The sequence below is a fragment of the Apis cerana genome, linkage group LG10 (assembly GCF_029169275.1).
Source record: "Apis cerana isolate GH-2021 linkage group LG10, AcerK_1.0, whole genome shotgun sequence".
In the NCBI taxonomy this organism is placed as follows: Eukaryota; Metazoa; Arthropoda; class Insecta; order Hymenoptera; family Apidae; genus Apis; species Apis cerana.
Genome location: NC_083861.1, coordinates 8,162,627 through 8,185,653, shown reverse-complemented (window position 1 = coordinate 8,185,653; position 23,027 = coordinate 8,162,627). Strand labels below are relative to the sequence as shown.

Sequence of the window (23,027 nt, the reverse complement as noted above, 5' to 3'; positions counted from 1 at the left end):
GCACGCGTAGAGTGGTTTGAACGATCTCTCTCTCTCTCTCCTTTTTCCTTTTTCCTTTTTCCTTTTTTCTTCCCCCCTGCAATTTCATTCTTGCTTCTCTCATTCATTCTTTTACGCGATCGTCAAAGCCCCCCGGTTCCGCCTTTATTCATCGCTGTTCGTTCAACGTCCGAACCGTAATCAAGTTACAAGTGGCTATGCCCTTTTACTGCGAGCTGCGTAATCCCTACTTTTTGCACCATCGTGTACCATCATCGAGTCGCTTTTCGTCCTTTTTCTTCTTTTTTCTTGACATGATTCCGCTCGGGTGAAATTGCGGGCGAGGGGCGCCGCGCGTTATCGGCTACGCCCCTGAAAAACCGAAGAACCGCACCGGGGGCTGGCTGGCAATCGTACGAGCCAAGTTTTACCTGCGTTTTACAGTTAAAACAGTCGTCCTCGCGGTTTCTCCACCTCTTGATTGCCTGTACGCGATGCATTCTTATCACCGGGCGGACAGGTCGACGAAGCGTTTTACCGTGGAAAACCGGAGGATTTTCCTCTTACCTATTACGCTCCACGGTTTACGTCCCGTACTTTCCTGTCATTCATACACCTTTGAATCGGTGTTTGCTTTATTAACTCGTTCGCTCCGGGGATGGTCGTTAAAAGATTCATTAGAGGAGGTCGCGCGCGAGAAAACGTGTTTTTCCGTACGAGACGCTTCCGTACGAGGACACTTGCGACTTCTTTCAACTTGCCCTCCCCACCACCCTTTTTCTTTTCCTCCTTCTCGGAAGATTCCCTTTTGAAGAAATGTTTTAATACCCCTCCCCCTCCTTCCTGTTTTTCTCGGCTCGTTTTCCCTACCCCCTGCACCACACCTGCGCCGTCCAAACAGAAAACGCGTAACAGTCGCGAAAACATCCCTCGCGTGCACGCGCATCTTTTTTCGCTTAGAAGCCTTTCATTCTATTTATTTAGAGAATTTATACGTCGCGCGTAATTCGCGTCACGTACGCGTAATCTCCTCGATGCGACAAGGATTAAAATTTCGTTGCATTATTTCACTATTCTTGCTCGCGTAAAAGCATATGTATATACATATACACATATTTTCACATCCTTTTCGCGCATCGCCTTTTTTCCCACGGATTCCTTTTTCCTTCTTCTCCCCTCCTCCTCCTCCTTTCCTCGTATATTTACGTTGAAGCAAATGTGTAGGACGCGTTTTCACGCGTATTTGCTCGATTAATGAAATTTATTATCTCGTCAGGGTTGATTCTCGTTGGCGATAGCAATCGTAACTCTTACTTTATACGTTTAATCCCCACGGGACGTATTGTTTCCTCCCCGTAAACCACGCACCGAAACATTAAACGCTTTATCATCGTTTTCACCCGTCATTTCTTCGCGCTGTTCGTTCGAACGAACGGGGAGAAAGGGGAGGAGGGGAGGAAGAGAAACGAGAGTCTCTGAATCATCGTCCGACTCCTTGCACCGACTCGCCCCCGTCACGAATCCTTCTTCCTCTCCTCTACCGCCGCCGAACTCTGCTCTCTAACTCGGCCCTCTCGCTCTCACGCCCACGCGTTTCCTCTCCCGCTCCTCGACCGTTTTCCCTCTTCCGCGCATTCTCTCCCGTCACCGATTTCCGTTTATTATTATTAAGTAACCCGAAACAAGAGTGATTGGCCGATCGAAACACGCGCACACGCTCCGCGACGATCAAATTTATGGCCGTTCACGTTGTGGCGTTCACCGTTCCGCGAGATCGAGATCGTGTCGTCATCGACGCGACTCCTTAATTTCCATCGACGAGAGATCGCGCCTCTCTTTGATTGTTCCTCTTCTTTTTCGTTTTTTTCAAAATCCAGAATGGTAAAACTTGTATTTTTATTTCATCCGGAGGAGAAGATTTCTTTCTTTTCTAGAGAAAAGTGTAAAACTCTATGGACTCGTATATTGTTTCTTTTGTTTCGTCTAGAGAAAAAGATTTCTTCAAGTTTTATATTTTTCCAAGAATTCGAAGAAAAAGGATAATTCGTACTCTCTTTGATTGTTATTTCTTTTTCTATTTTTCAAAATCTAATGGTAAAACTTTTTCTTCTAGAGACATAGACTCGTGTATATTTCTTTCGCGAAGATTTCTTTCTTTTCGAAAGAATTTTTTTCTTTCATATATATATATATTTTTTTTAAGAATTCAGAGGATAATTCGTAGGTTAGGGTAAGAAGCATCCAGGAAGGATTCCCTGAAAGAAGATTACGTCGATTAGTTGCCGAGGGAGGGAGAGAGGAGATAGGGGAATGGATTGTCGATTGCACGATCGCAATTACGAGGACAAAAGCGTTTCGATCTCTCGAAACGGAGCGAGATGGAAGGAGGGCAGGAAACGGTCACGCGGCCTCGGGCTTCGTAATTATATTTCTTGCAGGAAAAGCACGCATAATTGTCCCCGGGACGTGAGAGATCTTTCGAGATATCGTTACATTGTGCCACGTTGTATTCAGGAATTATCTTAGCCCGAGTAATTAGTAGTTTTTGTTACGTCATTAAAGACCTCCGCGCCGATTCCAACCCTTCTTTTTCCTTCCTTCCTTCCTTCCTTCCTTCTTTCCTTCCTTCCTACCTTTCCCTCTTTCTCTCTTTCTTTCTTTCGTCCTCCCGTTCTTTTTTTATCCCGCGATCATTAAACGTTACCCGGCTCGCTTTCAAAGAACTTATCGGATCAGATAAGACCGATTTAAACCCCTGTTCTTATTATAAGAACGACCGTGTTACCAATCGTTCCAATCAATTTTTTTTTCCCCTCCGTGTCCCGGATAACTGGAATGCCCACGGATAATTTTTACCATTTTTTCTCGAAATTTTTCTTCTCCACTCCTCTTTTTTCTCCTCTTCTCCTTTTTCTTCTTCTACGAGCCAACTCACGAGTTCATCGGTTCTAACGATTCGCTCGTGCTCGGGATCCGAGGGATCTGGTATCGCGTCGTAGCCTGGAGCGTCGTTAACCATCGCTTTCTGGCAATCTGAAGCCACGGATCCTCGTGGTGGGGCGTTCGCCGTATTATTCGCCCATCTTATTTCTTTCCTCTCACGAGTCACGGCAAGGAAGCGAGAAAAACGAAAAATAGAAGATCGTACGGGAGGCAAAAACTTGACTATACAGTTACCGCGATCCATCGATCCCATTTCGATCCCATCAAAATCTATCTAAAAAGAGGCATCTCGTAGGATATCCTTTAGATTAGATTGTTCTAATCTTCGGAAGGGGAGGGAAAAGAAAGAAGGGAGGGAAAATTAAATTCCGAGATGGTTAAACATTAGCCTTCTCCCTTCTCCTCCCTCTCTCGTCGTAGAGTGGAGGATAACATCCTCGACACGGTGGATCGCGTTTTTCGACGCGAGATCGAAGGTCGATTTGTTTACGTCGAACGGCGACATCCCTTTTCCAAGGAAACGTTCCTCCCTTGACCCATCTTCGAAACTTGATGGAACGAAGCCGAGCGGAGGGAGAGTTTCCACGATTCTCTCTCGCTTGGATTTATGCGGGGCAACGGCCTAAGCGAGTGTACCATCCACTGCAACTGTCTCTGGCCTGTGCACCACGTGCATCTCACACCGACGAGGATAAACACGAGCGCGCATTGTGCATAGGCGGCTAGCGATGGACTCGAGTTGCGTCCACCGCTTTCCAAACGATCTTTCCCTTCGATACTCGAAAAATTTGACAACAATCGAATATTTAAGATTTTTAAACTAGACGTAAATGGGATCAGAAATGTGTACACGAATACTTGCATTGTAGCGATGGACTCGAAATGTGTCCAGTGTTTCCTTTCGATACTTGACAACAATCGAATATTTAAGATTTTTAAATAGACGTAAATGAGATCAGAAATATGTACACGAATACTTGCATTGTAGCGATGGACTCGAGATGCGTCCAGTGTTTCGCAAACAATCTTTCCTTTCGATACTTGACAACAATCGAATATTTAAGATTTTTAAATTAGATATAAATGAGAATGGAAATGTGTACACTGAGGAATATTCGTATTGTTGCGAATATAGGTAGCGATGGATTCGAGATGCGTTCAGCAAACAATTTTTCTTTTCGAATGTTTGAGCATTTAAGGTTTTGAAATTAGATGTAAATGGGGTTAGAATGGAAAATTGGTTCGTATACCGCGTATTATATATCATGTTGAATACCAAACGTGCATTGTGCATAGACGGATAGCGATGGGTTCGAGACGCTTTGAGGTAATGTTTGTATGATGTTTTAGAATTGAATATTTAAGTAATTTAAAATTGGATGGAAATTGGGCGGATGGAAATTGCGATACCGCGTGTATCGTATATTGATGAGGATAGAACAGCTAACGACGAATTTGAGGAACGTTTTAAGATAACATTCGACAAATTATTAAAATTGAATGTAATTTTGAAATTAGATCCGAGATATTCGAATTTTATCCTTTCGATCAAAACAATTTCGAATCGACGAATTGGAAGGAAACTTTAAAAAATTATCCTTCGAATTTGATACACTTACCTAAAAGATACATACCCGGGGGAGCACATTTAGGATTTACCTGATCCTGAATTATAGAAGTTGATTAGCGGGCATAAATAGCGAGACATTAAGGACAATTTAGCCGGTGGATCCGGCCAAGATTGTACAAGCGTGTGTGCATAAATTGCGGAGTATTAGGGGTAGCCAGGTCACCACCTGGGGGCTATCTTCTAACTCTTTTTTGGAAACGTTCCCGGGTTGGTGGTGTTTCGTGGGGAGGCCGGTTTAAATAGTGAATTCCAAGTTGTCGCCGGGGTAAAGAAGCGGCGAGTTTCGAATTCAACGCGCCACTTTTTGTTTCTATCCTATTTTAACGGAACACGGTCGACGGTTTTATATACACGGAGGATCGTTTGAACGTACGCTAAGCGAGGGAATCGCGTGGATCGCAGCCTCGCGAACCTGCGCAACGATACATCGCGATAGCGTGCATATTTTTCTCCGTACAGGTCGGTTTTAAGTGGCGCTCATACCGAAAATCCAATCGTTAACTCTTCCGATTTTTTAGCAATTTTTAGAAATTTATTCTCGAGGTATAGAATTTCGCGAGAATAAATAAATGGATCGAGTATTCGTGAAAAATCAATTGTCCCGAACATGAATTATAAAACGCGGATAAAACGCGCGCGGATTCTTTTTTTTAATTCCCCCTTTTTAATCCGAAATTATACCGAGAACGGAAATAAACAGAAACGTAATTTAAACGTTTCAAGCATAATTCAATTTTACAGAATTGGAATAGTGATGTATCGAAATATCATTGTTACGCCCAAAAAGTACCCGATCCTGAAATATCATCCTAAAATACCATCGCTTATTTAACGGTGAGAACGAAGGGAGGGGAGAAATGAAGGAGAAATCGCCGCGTGTCTCGATCGAACATAACGTTACTCGTGTTCTCTACTCGTGTTTATAACGATAACGCCACTCGTGCAGGCCGGTCACACTTATTGCCATACGACGGGCGTAAAGGGTTATAAATTGGAACGTGATTCGTGGCGACACACACGTGAAATTAAAGGGTATTAATTAACGCTCGTTGTCCGTTTTAATACTCTGATACGAGGGATTCGTCTGTTCGTTTCGAACGAGCGAGGAGCAGTCTCTTTAAAGAGTTTCCTATTTCTCGTGGAAAGAAGAGGCGAGCAATTAGGTTATTTCAGCGAAAGAAAAAAATTTTTATTACTCATCCCTATTCAATCTTATTATTAATCTTATTCCCGGACATTCGTAAAATTTCCGTTTCGGTTTATCCGGGAATATTCGCCGCAATTTCTGCGCTGTGCCGCAGAAAACTTAGAGGACCAGTTCGTGCAATTTCGCTTAAACGCTTTGGCGTGTCCAGTTTTCTTAAATCTTGTTTACAAGCTACGCAACGGCCGAGCTTCTTCCCGAGCTTAAACCCGCGATTCGTGCCGCTTTTAATTCTGGCTCTCTGCCACTAAGGTAAGCGCAGCTCGTTCGAGGTTAAGTAAATAACTTTACGTGTCTTCCAAGTTTACGGGCGTTCTCCACCTTTCTAATTTGTCATGTTTCCGTCCAGTTTCGAAATGCATTTACATTCATTTCGGTAGCGGCCCGGAAATGAAACATTTTTACGGCTTATTTTCCTTTGAATAAGTAATTGGTTGCCAGAAGAAATTAAATTAACTCTCGGGAAAAGAGAACTTTGAACAACAAGAAGGAACATTTTCATCTTCGTTTCCTCTACGTGAGAAATTGCGAAATATTCATCGTTATCGAATTAACCAAGAATTTCGATTCAATTCCAAGCATTAATTATAAACGACGATCGTTTTAAAACACTGCTCAGCCTCTTCCACGCGTGTGGACGATCCTTAAGGATAGAGAAACAACCTGGATCTTTTCCTGTACGTAAGAAATTATGAAATCTAGGGAGATATTCATCGTTATCGAATTAACCAAGAATTTCGATTCAATTCCAAGCATTAATTATAAACGACGATCGTTTTAAAACACTGCTCAGCCTCTTCCACGCGTGTGGACGATCCTTAAGGATAGAGAAACAACCTGGATCTTTTCCTGTACGTAAGAAATTGTGAAATCTAGGAAGATATTCATCGTTATCGAATTAACCAAGAATTTCGATTCAATTCCAAGCATTAATTATAAACGACGATCGTTTTAAAACATTACTCAGCCTCTTCCATGCGTGTGGACGATCCTTAAGGATAGAGAAATAGCCTGGATCTTTTCCTGTACGTAAGAAATTATGAAATCTAGGGAGATATTCATCGTTATCGAACTAACCAAGAATTTCAATTCCAAGCGATTAATTATAAGCCACGATCTAACTTTTAAAACACGATCTAACCTCTTCCACGCGTGTGGACGATCCTTAAGGATAGAGAAACAGCCTGGATCTTTTCCTGTACGTAAGAAATTATGAAATCTAGGGAGATATTCATCGTTATCGAATTAACCAAGAATTTCGATTCAATTCCAAACATTAATTATAAACGATGATCGTTTTAAAACATTGCTCAGCCTCTTCCACGCGTGTGGACGATCCTTAAGGATAGAGAAATAGCCTGGATCTTTTCCTGTACGTAAGAAATTATGAAATCTAGGGAGATATTCATCGTTATCGAATTAACCAAGAATTTCGATTCAATTCCAAGCATTAATTATAAACGACGATCGTTTTAAAACATTACTCAGCCTCTTCCATGCGTGTGGACGATCCTTAAGGATAGAGAAACAGCCTGGATCTTTTCCTGTACGTAAGAAATTATGAAATCTAGGGAGATATTCATCGTTATCGAATTAACCAAGAATTTCGATTCAATCCCAAACGTTAATTATAAGCGAGGATCTAACTTTTAAAACACAGTCTAACCTCTTCCACGCGTGTGGACGATCCTTAAGGGTAGAGAAACAGCCTGGATTAACTCGCATCTGATTAGACCCCGAGGTCGAGCCTGCCTTTCTCGCATGCACACAAACGCACACAAATTCGTTCTCTTTCTTCTTTCGAGGCTCCTTTGTGTATCGACGCTTAGGTCAGCCGCCTCGTCGAGTGTAAGTTTCGGTTTCGCTCGAAAGGTCGTGAAAAAAGGTAGTGGCCATCGGCGCGTATCTTTCGCGTCGACTTTCTTCCGCTTCTCGGAAGATACACGCATTCCCAGGGCGTCCAGACCGTCATCGGTTTTCGAAAATAATCGCGCGAATCGTCCCGCTCTCGTCCATCGAAAATTCTCCTCGCGGAGAGACACCGCCATCTTCGTGGTTCGTTCAACACTCGACTCTTTTACTCGACCGCCGCCACGGCAAATATCGTGTTGGAACGAGAGAAAGACGGGAATCGGTGGAGGCGAAATTTTACATTTGGCCTGGTTCCATCTTCCGGAATCTTCGCCGGTGGGAAGAATATTTTTAAACACCGGGCTGGAGAGAAAGTGGTGCTTCTTAATGCTCTTGTTAATGGAGGGGCACGCGTTCGCGGATTCCCCCCCGTTCCCTTCGAAAAAGAAAATTCGAATGATCGAAACTCGGATCGTAAGATGATGTTACGATCCCTGGAATAAAGACGATGGAAACACGCCCGCGAAACGTGAAAAATTAGAGAAATTTTCCCTTGTGCTTGATAAAAAGCCTGTAATCCTTCGTAGTTAACGTAGCGTTCGAACCTCTTTTTTTTCTCTCTCTCGAAACCCCCTTTTCGGGAGTAAAACCGCCGAATTACAAGGGAAGTTGAAAGTTTCGCCCTGTTTCTCCGCTCGACTGTTTTTCCGCGGCATCGTTCCTTTTTTCCACCCTCCCCTTCTTGGCATCCGCCAATTAAAATTTTCGTTCTATTTACCGTGCCCCGACTGGAGGGAGGAGGGGGGGAAGGGACTAAAAAATTTCGATCTCGCCTACCGCGAGTGTTCGCCGGGAAAACGCTTTTATCCCCCTTTTCCCGCTTTTCTGCAACTGCTTCCCTCTTTTTTTCCCTCCCCCCCTTTTTGTCCCTTTTTTTTTTTAACTTTTTTTTTACGATCCTCGTCGTTAGTTCGGTCTTTCCACAGGGCTGAAACTTCCCTCGTGGCTCGATTACGAGGCTTTTTTCCCCCGGCCGCGGCTTTTCGACTCTTCGCGTTGTTGCGCGTTAATCGAGTAGCAACCGCGTGTAAAACCGATTACGCGCTGTTTCAACTTTTCCCGCTCGAAATCCTCGACAAATCCCTCATCGATCTCTATCCCCTCCTGTCATCTTGTTTTCGTTCGCGAACACGATTCACTCACGCGATCGTTTCAAGGAATTTTTCGCGCGAGTTTTTTCCATTTCTCTTTCCTTTTTTCCTTTTTTTTTTTCGAGAGCAAGCGTTATTTGAAACGCGTAACAAGGAAGGGAGAATCGATCGATGGCGCGATCTCTTTCTTTTCTCAGCGAAGTAATCGTGTATGATCCCCCGTTCGAAGCGGTTCTTTCGACGGAGGAGGAATGCGAGGTATTTCCCGTTCGATCGATTCGTCTTCGCGTTTTATCTGACCGGTCGCCTCGAACACCCGTGTTTAAGATAGTCTCCCCCCCTTTTTCCTTTTTTTCCCCCTCTCACTTTTAGTTTCTCACTTTGCGAAAGTCTTCACAGGGAGATTCCTCGGAACAGATACAGTTACATCTTTCGCGGTATCGTGTGACTCGAGTACTGAAATTGCGATACGATAATCACGAGTTCCACGATCGAATTCGAGCACGATTATTAACTTTTCGCAAATACGATCGTTGGCGAGTTTCAGAGATATATATATTTTCTTCACTTGTATCGGGAAACATCGTATGTAATTATCACAAAGATATCGTCACAGATATCGTTTCGAAAAATTAAGAAAACTACCAATTCCCTATAACCCCATAGCGATCCACAAGATGTTCAACATCTCGTATCCTCGTTTCGCGCGTTTCCTCCCTCGAAAAGTGGTGGAAATCTACATTTCTTTTCGCACGAAAGGGATCGAGCAATTCCGTGTCACGAATCCAGTTAGAATTCAAGTTGGAATCGGGATAACGAGTGTTGGCTAGGTTCACTACGTGTCCCTGGCTGCGAATAAAAGAGGGGGAATCTCCCTCTTCTCCTTTTCTCCCCTTTCGTCCCGTACTCCCTCCTCATAATAGAGGAGCGTATTCCGGCTAGAAGACGATTCTTCCCCGGTGTTAACGCGAACGTGGTGTAGATGGAAGTGGCCGTGAGAGGAAGAAGACGAAAAAGAAGAACCTGTTTTTCTTCGAACGGGCATTCAGGTACCCAGCAAGGGTACCTGTTCGCTTTAATTCCGCCGCGCTAGGACCTGCCCCTCGTCCGGTGTATATACCTGCCGAGACCCTTTCCGTTTCGTCTCTCCCGCATGCGTAAAGTCTGATGGAAAGTGTCGTCCTCCAAGCTTGAAACGATACGATAGCAAGGGAAGATTATAATTAATTCGTCGAAAGGGCACAAGTATCCCAGTCGGTTCGTTTCTGGTTAGATGATCCCTCGACTTGAAAACTACAAAACTCGTCCAAGTGTCGATCGGAGAATTTTTCACGAAACTATAGATCGAGATAGGTCTTCGTCTAAAAGTCGTTTAAACCTCGATTCGGATATGTATGCTTTCACAGGGATAAACATCGTCACCTCGATATATACGATTATATATACGTGCATTTACCGCAAAATCGAATTGAACTTTCACCTCGTTGTGATAATACGAGCGGTGCTTTCTTTCCCGCCTCTTCTTCGTTTTTCATTCTTTCAGATCTTCTCTTTATTTTCTCTAACTCGAGCCATGACGTCGTGTCGTTTTTTTTTGATCTTTGGTGTTTCTTTTTTCCTCTTTCAATGAATTTCTCTTCTCTTTGTCTTCTTTGATCATCCTTCTCTTCGTTAATTATTCTTTTTCTTCCCTTTCACCTTTCCCCTTTCTTTTCGTCTCTCTACGAGCCGATAAATCTATCTTATTATCTTCTTCACTTTTCCCTTTTCCTTTTTTTTGAAATATTTGCTCCCCTCGTTAATTTCTCCTCGCGATATTCTTCCTGCTTTCCTTTTTAATTCGAGTATCTATATATAGTCGGTACGACCGGTTCTAATGGCCACTAACTTCCGGATACGAGATTAGTTTCGTAACAGGCTCGAGGAAATAACTTATTTAACGGCGGCTCGCGAATCGGTCGACGCGCGTTGCATTATTTACGCGCCGCTCTCTCAGACGTTACGATCTGTATTCGACGTGGCTGCGCGATAATCGACGTTCACGATCTCTCGCAACATTGAAAAAGAGAACGCGACGACGATTTATTTTCATATCTGAATCAAAATCGTTCGAACAGGATCCATGTTGCGATCAATCGTTCGTATCGAGGATCCGTGAAAAAAAAATTACAATTTATATATATATATATAGATAGAGAAGTACGTATTTTCCATTCTCGAGAATAAGCGTGACAAAGCATTATTCTTGGTATAAGAAGAGGAAAAAAGAAGATGGCGAATTGGCGTAAAGATGAATGAAAATGGTGGCGGTGAATGAGTCAGAGGGTAGAGTGGAGCGAAAAGAAGCCAAGTGTACGAGCGCTATGGTCGCTCGTAAATCTCGATTCCTCGGGCGCCGTCGCCCGGAAAGGAGTGATTATTTCGAAAGTCACACTTCCTTCGCCTCCGAGTGTTCGACGCGTCTCCTCACCCTCTCTGGAAAACGAACCACCTTTTCCCCGCCGCGACTTCGTTTCTTGCGGTCACAAACGAAAAAGAAGAGAAATAAAAAAAAGAAAGGGGGAAAAAAAAAAGAAATAAGAGAAGAAGGAGTAGTTTTTTCGCAAGTTTCCAAAGAAAGGAAGGAAATGGCACCTTTCCTTCCGTTTTCCAACCCTCATCAGAAGGAACGAGAGATGTCATGTCTGTCTTAGCTTTCTCGCGGGATTGCTCCCGTTTCTCGTGAATAACTCGCGAGGATCTCGCTATTCCTGACTCGGCTCGTAGACAGCCGTCCACCGGGTACCGTTAATCCAAGACACAATAGCGCGGAGACGTAGAAACGAGAGTTGGAGAAACGAGGGGGATCTGTCACGCGAGCGTGAGATCAAGTAGAGTTGACAGGTGTGTGCCGGCTCTTCGCGTGCGCCCTGACCTCTCGATCGACAGGTGTCTTTCACGGGGGCGAGTTAACAGGGCGAGGCCGAAAAATCATCCTTTCCGTCCCTTCTATTCTCCTCTCTTCTCCCTCGATACTTCGAGGGCATTTCACATTTTGTTATCAATTATTATTATCAATGACCTACTACTACATCTTATATACTGTCTCTACCAACGTGTAAAAAAATTCGTAGGAAGAATTGTCGAGATCGGGGATGCGATTAAGATCGGTGAGAAGGAAAAAATAAAGGAAGAAGGTGAGACTCGTCCTAATTCGCAGCTACGTGACATTAATGACAGTAGCAGTGGATGAGAACAGGTGTATCGCTCGAGGTGTATTCTTCCGCTTTCCCCACGAGGAGGAAAAAGTTGAGAAGCGGCTGTCAAAAGATCCGATTCCGCTTCCGCTCGCGGTGCAAGCGCATCGCATTTTTCCCAAGGAGGGGAATTAAATTCTCAGGATTCCTTGCTCGGATGTAATACGGGATTACTGTTACTCGAGCGATTAGAAGAGACGAAAAAAAAAAAAAAGAAATATCGATAGGATGTTATCGAAATTTTCCATCTATTTTTAGGATATTTTCAGACGTGTTTTCTACGCTGGTTACGGGATACTGGTTTCTAATCGGCACCATTTAAAAAACGAACACGTCCGCTATGACAAAACGACCGCGTATCTGCGTGCCGCGTGAACCAGCCTCTCTCGTGTCCCATATTCGTGAAACTCGTCCAACTGGTGCCCGTTTGAAAACCGCGTTTCAATGTTCCGTGCTGGTTAATACCTCGATAATTTTCCGTGACGCGAGTCCTCCTTGATCGAATTATTCCTTACATTTTCCCGTGATTAGATTTCCTTCTTAATGAAGCGCAGCGGGGAATGATAAATAACGCAAACGAAGGAGGGAGTAGAGGGATCGCTCGCGATTAAAATTTCTCAAAATTGGTTCCTCTGCGTTTCTTCTTCTGGCTCGATTCGATCGACCAGAGAAAGAGGAAAGGAAAAGGAAGAAAGGCATTGATATCAATATCCCTCTTCTCGAGTCGAACGAACGATGATCGAAAAGAAAACACCGCGAGAATCACCTCCTCGCTTCTATCGATCCTACTCCTACTCCATCGCGCATTAACGAACTCGTTGAATATTATCGTGTGTAGCCGCTATTATCATGCTAAATGAATAATTCCACGTGGCGCGATCAATGGCTAACGAGGGCGGGAAATTTCTTTTTCTCTTCCTTTTTCCCTTTCCTTTCCTTCCTTTTTTCTTCTTTTTTCCCTTTTTTAGGGATCGCCCCGCGATTACGCGACGCGTGCAATTTCCACGTGAAATATTCAACACGGCAACACGGGGCTTGTTGCGCTAAGTACATTTTCCACGGGGGTTGGCAGTCGGCTATTAAACGTAAACGGGGGCTGCTCGTTCGTTGCCGCCTTTGCCCCGGCTAAATTGCCTATAACGTGGACACGTTGGAAAATTCAGGAAGGAGGGGGGCGAGGGAAGTCGGGAGGCCGCTCGGCCATTTCGCCGATATAGAAATAATTCATTTAGAAAACGAGGGACGAGCCACGAATTTGCGAATTTGGCGGTGTTTGCTCGCGAGCGAAACGCGCAATAACCCTTTTATCGCCGCCAGGAAGCGTACCCTCGTTTGCCAACCACCCACCGCGCATAACAAACATTCCCCTACGTACCGAACCATTTTTACCGACCGACCTATCCCGACCCCTGTTAAACGTTCTTCCAAATTCGACGAATTTCGATTCTCGGATCGGATTTTCCACCGGGGGACGTGGTTCGCACGATCGATCCATGTTTTTCAATGTCACGCGTTATTCGCAATTCGATAAATTGGATCGACGGAAGTATCGTAGAAATGAATAACTTGCGTCGCTTTTAATCGAGCGAATAATACGGTGGTATGAAATCGTGTATATAATTTTCGATGGAGATGGTTAATTCGACCGAGATCCAAGTTTCCATCCATTGTTGAATGGACCAACTTCTTGTTCCTCCGAATGGGACGAAAATATACTTATTCGCGTCAAAATGATTAATTCTCCGAAGACAGAATACAAGAATCGAAGCATCTTATTCTAGCAAGATTTTCGTTTCAGATGCCTCGTCCTCGAACGAAGCCGTGCACCTCCAGCAGCGTCTCAGGAGCCTGAGCACGGAACTGGTGACCCTGAGGAACCGGCTGCACGTGAACCAGCCGCCGAACAATTCAGGGCCGAACAGCGCCGCCTCCGCGCCCCTGTCCAAGAGCCCGGAAAAGGGCGGGGTACCGTCGTCCCCCGCGCCCGCCGTCCCGCCGAGGACCACGTTGCCGATCTCGGGTACACTGCCGCACACCCTCGGCCATCCTTCGGGGCACACGTTGACGGCGTCCGCCATCGTTCATCCGCACGTCAATCACGCCGTCACCGCGAACACGCTCGGCCACAACTCGACCGCTGCTAATAATTTAATATCCGGTCAGTATGCTGCGGTGCCGCGCGACGACGCTGTGCACGCGCCCTCCCTCGTCGCCACCCCCCCGTGTCACGGATTCGTCCGGGACGTTGCGGCTTTCCTTTATGGATATGGGATTGGACGGGCGTTGTTTTAGGCGCATTTCTTCCTCTTCAACGTTTAGGATTTAGGGACTTGGATTCGCTCGAGGGGAAAGCTGGTGATTCGATTCACGAAGGGTGATATATATATAGGTTTTCTTCTCTTTTTAACAGAGTTTCTTCAAAATCAAGTTCGCGTAACGGGAGGTTAATGAACGGCGATCGAATTTATTTTTCCACGAATCGATTAATACGCGCCGCGATTTAATATTTTGTGTCTGTTCGATCGGCCGAACGAAGCGCGACGGAATCGAATACCGTGCCCGATATCGGGGAGGGGGAGGGGAAATGTTTGCCGTGGAATTTATTACGTAACTCGGTCGGATAAGCGACGAGTGCTGTCGATTATTGCGAATTAAAACGGATCGCGGTATATATATGTAAATCGGGAACTGTACCGTGCCGTTCACTTGGACATTCATCGAGTCCGTTCCGAGCTCGTTAATATTTAAACGGCGCGTAATATCGTCATTACGTTAATTCGCGATAGAACACAGCGAGGGCAGCTTTTTCCCCGTGGGGCGGTGGGGGTGTACGCGATGTTTTAAATAAAACCAGAGTTCGAAGCTTTGCCCGCGAAATCATTGGAACGGTAAACGCGTCTGTTTACAGAACTGCCATTTCCCCAACGTTTTATGATTTATTTACCATTTCTCTGCTCCCGGATTTTGGCTCTGCTTGTTTTTATCCACCCCCACCCCCTCCTCACTCCACCTTTTTTTTCTTTCTTTTTTTTTTTTTTTTTGCGACTTTTCTATCCGTTCGATTCGATGCAACAAAAAAAAGGTATAAAAAAAACGGGCGAGAGAGAGAGAGAGAGAGAGAGTTTGCGGTTTATTCGGACGTGAGCCCTTCGCGCCGATTTCCAGCCGAGAAGAATAAAAATGTTTGCGCGCCGGCAAAAGCGGTTCACGTGGCTCGGTACGCCGCATCTGATCTCGAATCCCTTCCGGTTAATCGAGCCCCGCCTGGCGAAATTGCACACGGGATACAGTTAACCGCGATACGTTTGAATACGCTTCTCTCGCACGCTTCTCTCCTCCGCCCGTTTTCTGTTCTCCGAGTGAAAATGTTTGGTAACAACGCTTACTACTATATTTCTTATCTTAATCTCGATTGTTACGCGACGTTAAAAAGAAAAAGAAGAAAGAAAAAAAATGCGATTTTTAAAAATTTTAATCTCAACGCGACTCGGTTTCTAACCTTAAGTATTATTTTAAGAAAAATTGTAACAATCGGACTTGCAGCATTGAGATTGTTTAACGTGTCGCGTAACAATTTTTAAAAGATGTAAAACCAGTGAATGTGACTCGGTTCGATTCGGTTTAAACTGACGTAACGCTATCTTCGAACAATGCGTTACAAGAAAGTAGAAATCGATATAATAACGAGCGTTTGACACGTTTGGACAGACTTGGATCCACCGAAGCGGCACAATGGGATCCCGGACGACGGTATAGTGTCGTGCGTGACGGCGCTGGGCTGCCTGCGCTCGCCGCCGATCTCCAGCATCATCGCCGACGTGAAAAACGCGAAGAGCAACCAGGGTCAGCATCGATGTCTCCCGAAAGGTGCCGCGGCTTCTCCCGGGCCTGCCACTTCCACGGCCTTGGACGACCTCATTCATCTACCTGGACCCCTGACGGAGGACGCGGTGCTCAAATGTCTGCAAGCTCGATTCTGCGCCAAACAGTACCACGTGAGTTCCTCCCCTTTGTCCCGATCGACGGATTTAAACCTCCCTCCTATTCTTCTCGTACGAAAATTGCCACCACGTCGTTCTCATTATCGCTCGAAATTGTGAAATCGAGCAGAGGATCCGTTTCCTATTTTACGTAAGCGAGTTACGATTTAAGAAAACGGCAAGGCGTGGATATCGTGCGTAATCCAACTTCGCCATTTCTCTATAATCGCGGTTGTAGGAGAACGAATCGGCCACCGCATTCTTCGCCCTTCGCCAATTCAATCGGCCGGTGCATCAATCACTCTCGGCCTCGATAGTGGCGACAGGACACGATAAGTTCGTGCCGCCTCTCTAATTGAGATGAATGCCCCGTTACCCGAGATACCGCCCGTCCGCGAATCATTTAACGCCATCGATATTATTTTCGAAAATCGTTTTCGATAACACGAAACCCCCCCTCTTCCTCTCAATCTCCATCTATCCGCGCCAATTAACGAAACTCTTCGAGACGATCCTCTCGACGATCCCCCCTAGCTATCGATTATCCGTATTTTGCTCCGCCGGTTTATCGAATTTAACGAGGTGGCCGGGTATTTCTTCCTCCCCCCCTCTTCGTAAGAATCCCCTCGAAAGAAGAAGGGATTTCGTCGAGTTTCTCAATGGGTCGTCGTCGAGAGCGAGGAGAAAGGGGGGGGGATGCCTTGGGAGGAAGAAAAGAAAGGAAGGAGGAGGAAAATAATAATAATCCCCGTGGATGGGGATATCGTGGTTGACCGTTGGACAGATATCAAGCGGTTTGATCGCGTCTGCTAAAAGATGGTGGCAAAAAGATGGTCGGCGGTTTCCGGTGGGCGGCGACAATTATTTGCCATCGCGAAGAACGCGATCTCCTTTCGAATATCCCGTGGATTAATTATCGGCCGTCATTATCGGATCGTTTCGTTTCAACAGGGGGTTTATTATTGTACATCCCGCGTTTGTTTGCTCCTCTCTTTGCGTTTATAAATTATTTGCGCTGTCGTTTCAGGTCGTTTGCCTTGCTCCCGCCTCCTTCGTATTCGTTCGTTTTCTTTTAATAAAATATATATCGATGTATTGATTTAGATACAACATTTAGATACGTTATTTCGTTTGTTGTAAATAAAAAAGCACTTCAATTACAAACACGTAACGAAAAAAAAAAAAATTATTCACCATCTCAGTATTAATCAGATACGGCGAATTGTGATTCGAAATAAAGGAAGGAGGGAACGGGTGTTAGGTCGCGTTGAGAAGGGATCTAAGCTCGATCGTACGAGAGAGTTACTCGAAAGCTCGCAAGAGAGCAGAAGGGAATCGAGGCGAGGAATCAGAGGCCACGGGGCCCGACATAGGACCGGTTCTCTCTCTCCCCCTCTCCCCCCCACTCGGCTTTCGGGCGTTTTTCCCCCCTTTTTGTTCCTCGTGCATGGCTGTTGCTTTCTCTAGGTGGGCTTCTAATAGGAATCGAGACCCGCCAAAGCCTCGCCGCTCCTTGCACGTCGACTCCTCCGCTCTCTGCCTCCTTCGTAATCTCTCGTGCCTCTCTCGCTCATCCCGGCTCCTCGTTTTTCTCATCCTGGCTACACTTATTTTCAACTCGCTCTCTCGCTCTTTCTTCTTGCTTTTTCGCTTCTTCTCCTTCCAGTTGCACGTATTATCGTTGAAAATTGAGAGAAAAGATGTAATTTTCGGGATCGAGATGAAAGAGGATCGTTGTAGATTGTCGATCGATGTTTCGTCGATTATTAGTAATGGTAATAGTAGTTTCCTTCTAGTTATAATTAACGATCCATCGTAAGATCACGATTGGGAACGATCATTGGTTAAAAAAAATTTTTAAAACGGAATCGAATCATCGCGTCTACGCGAGTTGGAAAGAAAAATATAAAGAATCGGAAACAAGTTCTTCCCTTTTCTCCGACGATAATTGTTCACAATTCTTTTTTTCGGCATATAATAAAACGACAAAATCCTCGAGGAATTGTCCGATCGAAAGGAATCGAAAAATTTGAAAGGAATCGAACGACGGTAATTGACAAATTATCTTCAATGTTCAAATGTTTAAAATCGATCGATTGGAAAAGGAGAAAACGATAAACGGATAAATGCCGATCTCGAGATCGGATCGATTAATCTTGGCTGCGTTGCAAAGCATCTAGGCATCCATAACCCACGCGGTTGATACGCGATAACGATGCAAAAAGCGGGACGACGGGACAGGAAAAAGTAGTCTCGTTTCGCGTCGTCCGCAAAGATGAGGGGCCCCCGTGGTCCCAAGCGGACCGACAATCGGACGAGTAAGATAATCGAAACGCGTTTCAGACAAACGTGGGCCCCATACTGGTCTGTATCAATCCATATACGGACGTCGGGAATCCATTGACCTTAACGAGCACCAGGGCCGTACCTTTGGCGCCCCAGCTGAACAAAGTCGTTCAGGAGGCCGTGAGACAGCAGTCGGAAACTGGATACCCGCAGGCCATCATTCTTTCCGGTAAACGATCATCCGCTATTCGAATCTGCTTTCTTTTTTTCTTTCTTTCTTTCTTTCTCTCACGAGAGAATATTCGCGAATATTATATTGTTTCCATCTTTTTCAGGAACGAGCGGTTCCGGGAAGACGTACGCCTCCATGTTGCTACTAAGGCAACTGTTCGACGTGGCGGGAGGTGGTCCTGAAACGGATGCTTTTAAACATTTGGCGGCGGCGTTCACGGTTCTGAGGTCTCTGGGATCCGCAAAGACTGCCACCAATTCAGAAAGTTCTAGAATAGTACAATTTTATTCTTTTTCTTCCTTTTTTCTCTCTTTTTTTTTTTTTTTAATCCACGCGGATGGAATGATTGCAAAACGATCGTTTTTATTCAGGGTCATTTTATCGAGGTCCAAGTGACGGACGGCGCCTTGTACAGAACGAAGATACATTGTTACTTTCTGGACCAGACTCGAGTGATCAGGCCCCTACCCGACGAGAAGAATTATCACATATTTTACCAAATGTTGGCCGGCCTGTCGCACGAGGAACGAGGTAAAGGAACGAGTTTCTTAATCTTCCCTTGTTTGCGCCGTTGCATTCACGATATTCATCTCACTCGCCAGTCAAACTTAACTTGGAGGGTTACAACCTGAAGAACCTTAGGTATCTGCAGCACGGGGATACCAGGCAGGACGAGGCTGAGGACGCGATCAGGTTTCAAGCGTGGAAAGCTTGCTTGGGTACGTGAAATTCGAAATCTCCTCCCTCGCGATAATATCCAAAAAACAGTTCCAAATCGAAATCTTGGAATAAGAATAGGTTTCCTGTAATTTCTTTTATGAAAGAAAAGAAAAAATTGTGGACAGGTGTGCTGGGTATACCCTTTCTGGACGTGGTCCGAGTACTTGCGGCGGTGTTGATCCTCGGCAACGTCGGTTTCACGGATCGTCCTGGCGTGGAGGTGGGGGTGATCGGCGAGAACGAGTTGGCGTCGGTCGCGGCCCTCCTGGGAGTGCCGCCCCCAGCGTTGCTCAGAGGGCTCACCTCGAGGACCCACAACGCCCGCGGCCAATTGGTGAAGTCGGTCTGCGACGCGAACATGGTATGCCGACTCGTTCCTTCGGCCTTTGAGCAGGAATCACGACGAATGGTTGTTCGTTTGCGCAGTCTAACATGACCAGGGATTCGTTGGCCAAGGCTCTTTACTGCCGCACCGTTGCCACGATCGTGAGGAGGGCCAACAGCTTGAAGAGATTAGGCTCCACCCTCGGCACCTTGTCGTCCGACTCCAACGAGTCTGTTCATAACCAGGCCGAGCTGACCAGTCAACACGCGTCCACTATTGGCAGCTCTGCGGGTAGGAGCACTCGATTGATTGCCAAGAGTTAGATGATTCCCTATTCTCGCGTATCAAAAGTGTGAGAAAACGTATAAGAGGATTTCGTTCTTTCGCAATTTTTCCAAACGTTCCACCACGTTGTTTCTCTAATCGAAAAATCCGTGGACGAGTCTCGTCGATTTTTGAACTTGTCTCACGAGGAGTATATTAAAAAGAAAAAATTAGGAAGGAAGACATTGAGATTGAAATTGAAGAATAAATTTATCAATCGGTTATCAATTTCGGAAATTTGTTCCATCTCGATATCAGTGTCGATTTTCTCGTGTCACGCGCAGGTGGTACCGGTTCCAGAAGCATGACCGCGTTGAACAACGCGGTACGACACGCGACGGACGGGTTCATCGGGATCCTGGACATGTTCGGTTTCGAGGACCCGAAGCCGAGCCAGCTGGAGCATCTGTGCATCAACCTTTGCGCGGAGACGATGCAACACTTCTACAACACGCATATATTCAAGAGTTCGATCGAGAGTTGCCGGGACGAGGGCATCCGGTGCGACGTGGAGGTCGACTACGTCGACAACGTGCCCTGTATCGATCTCATCTCGTCCCTGGTAATCGATCGCCTCGAACGACCATCCTTCCCACTTTCAAAATTTCGACTCGAGACCGAACGATTTGCTATATCGCGATCTGTTTCGCAGAGGACCGGATTGTTGAGCATGCTGGACGTGGAATGCTCGATACGAGGCACGGCTGAGAGCTACGTGGCGAAAGTGAAGGTTCAGCACAAGCAGAATCCGCGATTGTTCGAGCCGAGGACCGTCGATTGCAGGTCTTTCGGGATTCAACATTTCGCTGGCAGGGTCACCTACGACGCTTCCGATTTCTTGGGTAAAAAAGAAAAAATATTTTTCCTGGATAGAAAAAGAATCTACCATCTCTCTTAGAATCGAAAATCCATGTTCGTGAAAAATGTGTTGCGGAAGGAATCGAAAAAAATATTTATCCTACACCGATTTGCATAAACGTTTGTCCGAATGAATGTGTACAAGATTCAATCAAATTTTCTTCTCTCTCTGGAAAAGATACCAACAAGGACGTGGTCCCGGATGACCTGGTGGCCGTGTTCTACAAGCACACGTGCAGCTTCGGTTTCGCTACCCATTTGTTCGGCAGCGAGTTGAAAGCCCTGTACGCGAGCGACACGGTGCCAAGAGGTGTCAGCTTCAGGATATCGCCTACCTCGCACACAGACCTGTAAGAGGACGTTGACCTCGCGAGGATATCGAGAGACATCGCGATTGTCGGCGATTTCTTTTCCAGGTTGAACGGGGACGAGCCGATCTCGACGTTGACGCAGGACTTCCACACGAGGCTGGACAATCTGCTGAGGACCCTGGTCCACGCGAGGCCCCACTTTGTCAGGTGCATCAGGAGCAACGGCACAGAGACGCCCCTTCACTTGGACAGAGGCGTGACCATGCGTCAGATACGATCCCTCCAGGTCCTCGAGACGGTGAACCTAATGGCCGGCGGTACGTCTTGAAACTATCCGCGACAGGGGATTTGCATACGCGCGCTAGATCTCCTCGTCTTATCCACGCGCGCGCCCTTGTCGGCCATTTGTCTTCCGAGGGGGTAAAAAAAAGAAATCATCGCCGAGAAACTCGAAGAAGAATAACTCTTTTAAAAATGCACGAATATATATATCTTAAAGTCACTTTTTGAGATCATTTAGTATCGATTGGATATCGGGTAAATTGCAGGATATCCCCATCGGATGCGTTTCAAGGCGTTCAACGCGAGGTACAGGCTTATCGCGCCGTTCAAGCAATTGCGACGCGCCGAGGAGCAAGCGGTGGAGGACACCAAGCTCATCTTGCAGAACGCGCAGCAGCTGAAGAGCAAATTCGGCGCGAGCACCAGCTGGGCGCTCGGCAAGAGGCACATCTTCCTTAGCGAGGGCATTAGGCAACAGCTCGAGAACCTGCGCTCCGAAACGCGGAGGAAAGCCGCCACCGTGATACAGGTAAATGGATAATTTCCTTAATTGCGAATGAAAAATCTTTCGAACGAAACATCTTCCTTCTCTTCCTTTTTCCCTTAAACAAAATTTTAATTTCGTTCTATCCTCTACCTTCCCTTAAAGAATAACTCAGCTGAGAATAATTACGATATCATAAAATTGAGCTCATAGAAAAACGTTCGTGTAAAAAGTGTCCAAATTCCAAAGAAAGAAAGAGAGAAAGAAAGAATTTGTTGGAATAAAAATGAGAATTATCTGTAGGCAACGTGGAGAGGATGGCGAGTGCGAAGAAGATGGCCTCTCAGGAAGACGACGATAGGGGTGACATCCGGTATAGGGCAGAAGAAATCTCAACAACCTACTTCGACGACCACGGGCACCGTGCAGAGGAACGTGACGGTGGCCACGGGTACCGGAACCGGAACACGGCCGAGGCCTCAGCCGATCGCCGGCACTCCACCGCCCGATCCATCCGAGAAGTGCGCTGACCAGAAGATGATCCAGCAAACGTGCACTCTGTTCGGATTGGATTTGGTAAGCAAGAAGGGGTGGGGGAGGGAGAATGCTTCTCCTTCTCTTTCTCCACGAGTTTTCGCGTCGTTACGCGAGAAACGATGAAACGAAAAGTGTACGGAATTTTGTTCCAGGAACGGCCGCCTCCGCTTCCGCCAAGCAGATCCTACACCGTGACTGGAAACACGAAGTTGGGCTATCCGCAGACCAGGATCATGAAGATGCCATTTCCAGGTAAGAGGATGGCCGCTCTTGTGAAAGTCTTATCAAACTTGGAAATTGGCGCACCGTTCTTAATTATAAATATTTATATCGATATCGGTATCGCGGTATTTAAAGAAACGGAGTTATTTTTGATTATATACATGTGTAATATATACAGGTTTAGTTTTTTCTTTTTAAATTAAATTGAGAGAAGAAGAAGAGAAAATTAAAATTTGCCGAAGAGATTAATATTGAAATTATAAAAGCAAGCTACTATTTTCAGAATCTGGTTTTTACGATTGTTAAAAATGCACAAGTTGTTTCGGCAAAATTAATACTATTTTTAAATAGTACCATAGTTTTAGCATTTAATCATTTGACGAAAGATACGAATTCTGATTTAATACATGGGAAAGATAAAGATCTGGGAAAATTGGCCTGGAACTATGCATATTTGATTTCGTTTTCCAAA

The 23,027-nt window shown here is 45.6% G+C and overlaps 1 protein-coding gene across 4 annotated transcripts in view; it reads left to right on the top strand.

The window, feature by feature from the left end:
- Positions 1-23,027, top strand: part of LOC107993608 (unconventional myosin-IXb) — a 75,366-nt gene that overhangs the window by 50,029 nt on the left and 2,310 nt on the right. For all 4 annotated transcript variants that reach the window (XM_062080058.1, XM_062080056.1, XM_062080057.1 and 1 more), the window contains 15 exons: positions 13,793-14,152; positions 15,703-15,989; positions 18,318-18,489; positions 18,596-18,768; positions 18,864-19,023; positions 19,095-19,211; positions 19,338-19,573; positions 19,639-19,828; positions 20,146-20,423; positions 20,514-20,703; positions 20,898-21,069; positions 21,136-21,347; positions 21,579-21,841; positions 22,100-22,372; positions 22,486-22,585. In XM_062080058.1, coding sequence (XP_061936042.1) covers positions 13,793-14,152; positions 15,703-15,989; positions 18,318-18,489; positions 18,596-18,768; positions 18,864-19,023; positions 19,095-19,211; positions 19,338-19,573; positions 19,639-19,828; positions 20,146-20,423; positions 20,514-20,703; positions 20,898-21,069; positions 21,136-21,347; positions 21,579-21,841; positions 22,100-22,372; positions 22,486-22,585 — 3,183 coding nt within the window. The remainder of the gene's footprint in view (positions 1-13,792; positions 14,153-15,702; positions 15,990-18,317; positions 18,490-18,595; positions 18,769-18,863; positions 19,024-19,094; positions 19,212-19,337; positions 19,574-19,638; positions 19,829-20,145; positions 20,424-20,513; positions 20,704-20,897; positions 21,070-21,135; positions 21,348-21,578; positions 21,842-22,099; positions 22,373-22,485; positions 22,586-23,027) is intronic.